This window comes from Acyrthosiphon pisum, chromosome A1 (genome assembly GCF_005508785.2).
Source record: "Acyrthosiphon pisum isolate AL4f chromosome A1, pea_aphid_22Mar2018_4r6ur, whole genome shotgun sequence".
Taxonomy (NCBI): domain Eukaryota; kingdom Metazoa; phylum Arthropoda; class Insecta; order Hemiptera; family Aphididae; genus Acyrthosiphon; species Acyrthosiphon pisum.
Genome location: NC_042494.1, coordinates 21,859,753 through 21,867,582, shown reverse-complemented (window position 1 = coordinate 21,867,582; position 7,830 = coordinate 21,859,753). Strand labels below are relative to the sequence as shown.

At 28.7% G+C, this 7,830-nt stretch overlaps 1 protein-coding gene across 1 annotated transcript; it reads left to right on the top strand.

The window, feature by feature from the left end:
* The first annotated feature begins 65 nt into the window (after nucleotides 1–65).
* Nucleotides 66–4,630, top strand: LOC100570352 (kelch-like protein 2). The gene is made up of 8 exons (XM_003240767.4): nucleotides 66–854; nucleotides 1,531–1,614; nucleotides 1,683–1,917; nucleotides 1,978–2,153; nucleotides 2,218–2,314; nucleotides 2,932–3,088; nucleotides 4,178–4,266; nucleotides 4,333–4,630. Exons 1-8 carry the CDS (start codon nucleotides 838–840, stop codon nucleotides 4,438–4,440), a joined length of 963 nt encoding a protein of 320 aa, XP_003240815.2. The 5' UTR covers nucleotides 66–837; the 3' UTR covers nucleotides 4,441–4,630.
* The last annotated feature ends 3,200 nt before the right edge of the window (nucleotides 4,631–7,830 follow it).

Below are 7,830 nucleotides of genomic sequence, written 5' to 3'. Positions count from 1 at the left end.
TGTCTATGACGTTCTATTTGTCCAAAGGCATCCAGTTGACGTACCTACTTGGAATCACTTGTCGCAGGATCTAGGTGGAACCACGAATTAAACACGGTAAAAAAATCTGTTTATCCTTGGGTTTAATTTAGACCTTAGATACATAGAATATAGATATTATAATATTATGATCTATGAGTTAGATCATCGTGGGTGGTAAGGACTTATGGGTTCCCTTCCGTAAACTAATAATATCTTATTTTAACTAATCTGGTTAACAAGGTGTACTTATCAATTTAAATACACCGTCCTTGCTGGTCACTCAAGTTATCATTTTATCAGATGTCGTATCATTGAAATCGGTCATTCGATCGTATACTCGTATTGACGTATAATTTATTATAGTAGGTCAACATGGACGTGAGACACACCAAAATTCGAATCGATCAATGAAATTGCAAATTGGAATTTTACCTTTACCTATAGGTAGTATAATAATTATTAATTATTAGACAATTGATATGATCTTCAGTAGGTAGGTACTCGTTAAAATTCTAAATAGTCAAAAGTACGAACAACTTACCTTTTTTACGCGTAGTGCACTTATAATTGCTTATGTGACGATATTGTCATATTATAGATCTTCAAAATCGTGGTAAATACACAATTAGAATAGTTTAGGTTTGATGCCAAATAGTAGCCGATTATTATTTCATGATCGACGATCGAGCTGGGCTACAATAGGATTCCAGTGTACCTACCTATTTATGTACTGAATCTGACGTACAGTCACTCAAGAGTTTGGGAGATATAGCAATTCATTGAAATCAGTTACGTTAAGACACAGACTCGACAATAATGAATACACAATGGAGGTAATTTTTATGAATATCATTTATATATAGATAGTTAATCAAATTGTATTATAATATAATAATAAAAAAAAAGTAATCAGTACTAGAAATTTGCTAGACTAAACCGGTGTGAAAAATAATGCACCGGGATGTTTGGACCATATCATTTACATGGTGGAATAATTGTAAAATGGTCTAGTTTAGCGAATTTCTAGATGTCATGAACAACAGGTACCTTGTTATTGTAATAGTACAAATAAGCTCTATAGTATTATTATAATACCAAAACCTATAAATATAATATTTATATTAAATACTTGGTTATATTCTTTACATATTATCTTATTGCCAGGCTACTTGGACAATCATTAAACATTTAACGAATCAATACTGAGGTAATGGTTCCTCAAACATGATTTAACGACCCATGATTGGTTCATTAAATTAATACATTTTTCATGCAACCAATATATCTTTAAATAATGACAGTTCATTTATAATTTTTTCAACTCTTCAAGTATCTATTAAAAAAATATTATATTAAAATTGTGTATACCAATAAAACAATATAAAACCACAAAATATAATGTTTATCACTTCCACATAGGCACTTTACTTTTAAGCTATCTAAAATATTAAAACTTATTATTTTTAAGCATATGTTCAATATTGTTATTAAATTGCTTCTATTTTTTAGACAGCCGAGTAAATTTTACTCAATAAATCCGATGAAACAACAACGTCAAGAGTTGTCATATAAAAAACTAAACGAATTACGCAAGTTAGATACTAGATATAAATGTATTTAAATTTTTATATAATATATTATTATTATTTGTTTTTATTTAGAAACGCTACATTGTGTGATTTCACTTTAAAGACAGTAGATGGAGATATCATACATGTTCACAAATATGTTCTAATGAGTAATTGTATGTATTTTGAAAAAATGTTCAGTGAAAAATCTAAAGATGATGATCAAAAGTGTATTCACCTACTAGATATTGATGGTGATATTTTACATAATTTGATCGATTATATCTACACTGGTACATTGATTCAAATCCACGAAGAAAGTGTTGAAGTAATAATTTTTATATTTTAAAAGGATTCATAATTTTAATGCATTTTTTTAATTTTAAAGAGAATACTGAAAGGAGCTGATATCTTACAACTATTTGATGTTCAAGATTTATGTATTGAGTTCCTTCTGAGATCAATTAATGGGGAAAATTGGTTGAAAATTAAAAAAATAGCTGATTCAAGAATGATGTTCAATATGCCTAATGTATGTTTTAAATGGGCTCTAAAAAATTTTGAGTAAGTGATATATTTTTTTTATATTAAAGAAATGAAAATTGTCTGATGCTTGATTATTTTACAGTGAAGTATTCAGATGTGCTGGATTTTTAACTTTAGATATTGAACAACTGAAGCAGTTAATTGATAGCGATGAATTATATACTGTAGAAGAAGAAAATGTTTGTATCAAATTTATATAATTCAATTCATATATGGTATATGGCAAGGCTGGGCATTAACGAGTTAAAAAGTTAATTTTATTATAACTTTTTATCTTGACTAGTTACTTTTGGCTTTTCATTTACTTAACCGTTAACTCACTACATTTCTTAACTAACGTGAAATTAACGAGTTAATTTTTCATTTTAAAAAGTAAGTTAAGTTAATTTATTTTGTTTTCAATTTTATTATATTTCATTATTTCAGTCTATTTCGTTTTCATGTCAAATAAAAATGTTTCGTAAATTGTTTAAAATTAAAAATTTATATCATTCGAATCTCACTTATATGGAGATACTATATGAAGTATAAACACTATATCTATAATTTAGTTTTGGGTTGGAAAAAAAATAAAGTACGCTAGCGTTGTATAAACAAATAAACTTTTTTTAACTTGATAAAAAGTTAACAAAAAGTGTGTATTAACTTTTAACATAACTGAGTTAACCTATACTTAAATTAACTTTTAACTTTTTGTTATTGGTGCATATTAACTTAACTGAGTTAAAAAAAATCATTAACTTGCCCAGCCTTGGTGTATGGTAAATAATTCTATAAACAAATTCTTTATTAATAGGTATATATTGCTGTAATAATATGGGTGAGACATGATGAAATAAACCGAAAACATTTTTTACCAGAATTAATGAAATTGGTTAGAGTACCACTTATGAATTATATGTATGTGCATAGATTACTCCAAGAAGAACCTCTTATTACTTCCAATCGAATATGTGAGTTTGATGATTACATACTCTTAACTACTTAGTCAAGACATAAATACTGTCAGTACTTCATACGTATATAACTCAAGTACAACATATCAACAAAAATTCTATAATTAATATATTTGAATAGTATAACTAATTACAATTCGAATCATATATAAATTATTCAAAATTTTCCCCCTTTGTTTTCAATACAACTACGTAAACATTCCGGCCACTGTTCAAAATTATATGTACGAATGGTCTCCAAAAGAATTTCTGCTGCTGCCTTTACATTTCTTCGTTAGAGTAATCCAAACAAATGTTTTTTACACTCTCTTCTTTAAAATGCTCCATAAACCAAAATTGAGCGGGTTCAGGTCCGGGCTTGCAGAGAGCCAATCAGATGCCTTAATGAAATTTGGAACATTATTTTCAAGCCACTCTTGTGTTGTATTTGCCTTATGCCCAAATGCCGATTTCTGTTGGAATACCCAATCGATTCCTCCGAACAATGTATTATTAAGTAAGAGGCTTCACTAAAGAGTCATAAACAGTTTTCTCATAAAAGTAAGCCCCAGTATTAACCTCTTTCTCATAGCATTTTATTAGTCCGTACAAGCGTACCAGCTTTTTTGATCTTTCGTGTCTATTTACCTGTTATTAGTCCGTCAACAGATGGCTTGTACAGCTGTTATATGCACGCACACCTTAATGACCATTTTTTTGGAACAGAACAAAGGTGACCACTTCTAACTCGGTCAACAAAATCACCAGTACTACGATATCGTTCTGTGGTTAACATTTACTCGTGTTAAGAGGTAGCAAGAGACTGAAAACTAGTGACACAGATTTTCCTGACCTAAACAAAACAGATATTGGCGATGTGCGTAAGATGATCCTCTACCTACATTGTTATTGATACTACGATAGTTTCTTTGATTGAGCCATGTACGTGATACTAATTATAGCATATTTACAGTATTGCAACATTTAAAAGTCAACACTTCCATCAACAACATAGTACTGACAGTAATTATGTCTAGACTAAGTATACTTTAAAAAGTAAAAACATAGAATTTAATATGATGTTTACATATAAATGATTATATCCAGGTTTTGAATATCTTACAAAAATACATAAAGATATGTTTTACCAACATAATAAAACACCTAATCATGATACTGTAAGACGCAAGCAAAGGGTAATTAATTTAAGTTTTATGCTAAATTTATTTGTCTTATATATTCGATTATTATAATTTTTATAGGGTTTTATAACTCGTATTCTACCTTGTCTATCATGTTATGTTACTGAAAATGAAACGGAAGAATATGATTCATCTCCCAATTTGGATACTGAAAATATTCCCGGATAAAATTGTTTTCACAATAACAAGGCATTGCAAACTATAGAGGAAAATATTTTATGGTGATTAATTATTTTAAAATTAAAAATGTTATAATACCTATATTATATCCTATTCTTTGTTCATTTATGCTATATATCTATGTAATATTGTTGTATTGTTTTAATAAAATAAGGTCAACATCATCCACGAAGTGAGTGTAAAATAGTGTAATAATTAATTTTATTTTTAATTTATAAATGTTCTCCTTTATGTATAATTTAAAAAAAAATTAAGCCATTAATTCATTAAACTTATATAATATTGTTGTTGCCATATGTTCAGTGCCGTAAAAATCATAGGTGCAGGCCGGTGCACAGCACTGGGGCCTGCAGGGGCGATGGGCATTTAGCGGATATACGTCAATTTTTTTTTTTAATTTGATTCATAATAATTTTGTTATTATCTTGTATTTAATTTGGTATAACAAAATGTTAAAACCTGGTTCGTCTAGTAGGTACTTTTGGGGGTCAAAAGTAAAAATTTCCCATTAGTTTTCAAAAGCGACGTGAAAAACAAAAGAAAAATTATGGAAAACTGTGAATTTTTTTTTTGGTTTTTGGTGCAACTCTAAAACAAATGACTGTAGGTACATTCAATTTTGACAAAATGTTTATATTAGCAATTTCTATACACCATAAGTTTTCATCATACGTTTGACTACCTTTTTCAAATAAAAAATGTATACTAGAAAGTCAAATTAAATTTTTATGAGCGTTTGAAATTCATATTTTTACAACATTTGATATTCACTCGATATCTCATGTAACGATTTTCTTATTTTATTGTAATTAAAAAACGAATGACTGTAGATACTTAAAAATTTCACTGAATGATTATATTAGTATTTTCAAAATAATTTGATTCATTTTGAGCTGTTTACGGACATTGTTAGTTTATACATTTTTTAGTTTTTTTTTCTATAAATATCAATAAAATTTTATTTGTTGAGTAAAAAAGCGTGAAAATTTAATGTAAGGCTCCTGATTTATTGTTACAAGGGCACAATTTTTTTAAAAAGCATTTAAAGTTCAAATTTTAGGCTGGGCATCAACAATTTAAAATGTTAAAGTAAACTTAAAAATTTAATTTAATTTTAACTTTTGGTATAGTTACTTTTGGCTTTTTAAATGCTATTGATAACTTACTAAATTTTTTTTTTAAATTAACGAATTAATTTTTCATTTTAAGAAGTAATTTAAGTTAATTTATTTTGTTTTTAATTTTATTATATTTCACTATTTCGGTCTAAATCGTTTTTATGTCAAAAATTAGTTATCGTGAATTGTTTTAAGTTAAAAATTGATATGATTCGAATCAAATACTTATATGGAAATACTGTCACAAGTATAAATAATATAGTCTATAACAGTGTTTCTCAACCTGGGGGTCGCGATCCCCCAGGGGGTCACCAACTTGTTATTTATTGTCCCGTCCGAATTAAAACTGTGTGTATTATATGTAACTGTAAATATTTTGTATACATTTTGTTGATTAAAAATTATTGTAATATTATACGTTGTATAATTATATATAAAATTATATTTTATGCTGTGTACAATGCACAGTAATTTTCGTATTGATTATTAATAGTATTTAAATAAATATATGTAGGGGGTCGCTAAAAAATTGAAATTCAAAAAGGGGGTCGCCAAAGGAAAAAGGTTGAGAAACACTGGTCTATAATTGAGGTTTAGGTTGGAAAAAAATGAAGTACAAGTGGGTGACTGTAATGGATGGTAATGATATAATATCATTGTATTAGAAAAACGATTCCTTCAACGAAAAATGTATAAGCGGCTATTCGAGCCAGCGTTAACAATATCATGAAAAAACAATGACAATATCCGGCTATTTGAGCGGGACCACAACTACATATAAAAAGGACAATCAAATTAACTTATGGAACTAAGAAAATACATGATATCGTTACGACGCACGGTTGTTTGGGGAAGAACGATATTACGCGACTGATTTGATGAACAATTATTATTTATTATACGACGAGTATATAATTACAATTATTATTATATAATTCACATTTGATTATGATAATATTATTGACAGTATGTGTGTGTGTGCGTGTGTGTGTGTGTTTGCGAATAGGTGGTGACAAATATAGGCCGTTGGCGTACACCGGGTTGTGCGGTATAGTGGTGCTGTATGGTGGGGCGGGGGCAATTAAAAATTAAAATATTATTTGGCGTCGACAAGCTCTGTCCTAAATGGAATCTACATCCTTTAATATTTGTTTCCGGCCACACTGATAAAATCGGATAATGAATAGCTTCCTCAAAGTCAACATAAATTGTTTGAGGCAAAAATTTCAAATTAAGTTTGTCGCATTCATTACATAACATCCGAAAAATTTTAGTATATATGTCTTTATGTTTATTTGGAAGCAGGCAAAACATAAATGGAATAAAGTGATTATGTATTGTAAACATTTACATGAATATTTTTGGGCAACTTTTAAATGTTGTATCTACGTGTCATTGTGTTTTCGTTACATAGAAAATTTAAATTATAGCCGCTCGGAATCTATGTGTTACTTGTAAATGTTTATTAGTGTGAGTGAAATTCACGATTAAAGATATATCTTTAATCGTGGCTAAATTTAAATGCGGCTATCCTCTCTCGTACGCGCATTCACATGTCAATAACTCGATAACCATACAAATTTCACTAAACGATTTTTACAAAATCATGCATTTGTTTTAACAAAATTAGAGTTAGTTGCCATTATCTGATTTTGACTCTGAAAAAATATTTGAATTCAGCAGAAAAATGTCTGTGGATAACATGAAACATTTTCCGTTTTTTATATTAATTTTAGTTTTAATTATAATTCGAAAAAATGCATATTTTCGAGTTTTCAATTACTGTTCACAATAATATAAAATTTAGTTTTTACAAAGGGCATCGTAGGATCTATAGATAGACAATTTTCTGATGAGTTAACATTTTTTTCAGAATCAAAATCAGACAACGTTAACTAACTTTGATTTTGTCAACACTTTAGGTCTTTTAAGCTAAAATTGACAGCAGTTGTAGTGAGGCCCCTTAAACCGTGATTACTACACACATGGTCGCAAGTCATACACATTACACACATACACTTAAATATTGCCTACACTGAACTCCTTAATTAAATACCACCACCGATCCCCTTATCCATAATATAATATTATTATTATATTACGGACGTATAATATACATCCATGGACTGTGAGACATAAAGTTCTTCTCTATGCGTTGTGGAATTTCAGTGATTCTACTATAAATAAAGAGTGAGCATAGTTGTCCCGCGCAAAACAGTTTTTGCTATGTTGTGCATTTGTAATACAGAGACAACGCATG

Bases quoted from the DNA above. Each gene is read 5' to 3' on its own strand.
- LOC100570352 (XM_003240767.4), top strand. The intron at 1,918-1,977 runs GTAATAATTTTT...TTAATTTTAAAG, and splicing joins TCCACGAAGAAAGTGTTGAA to AGAATACTGAAAGGAGCTGA. The intron at 2,154-2,217 runs GTAAGTGATATA...ATTATTTTACAG, and splicing joins TGGGCTCTAAAAAATTTTGA to TGAAGTATTCAGATGTGCTG.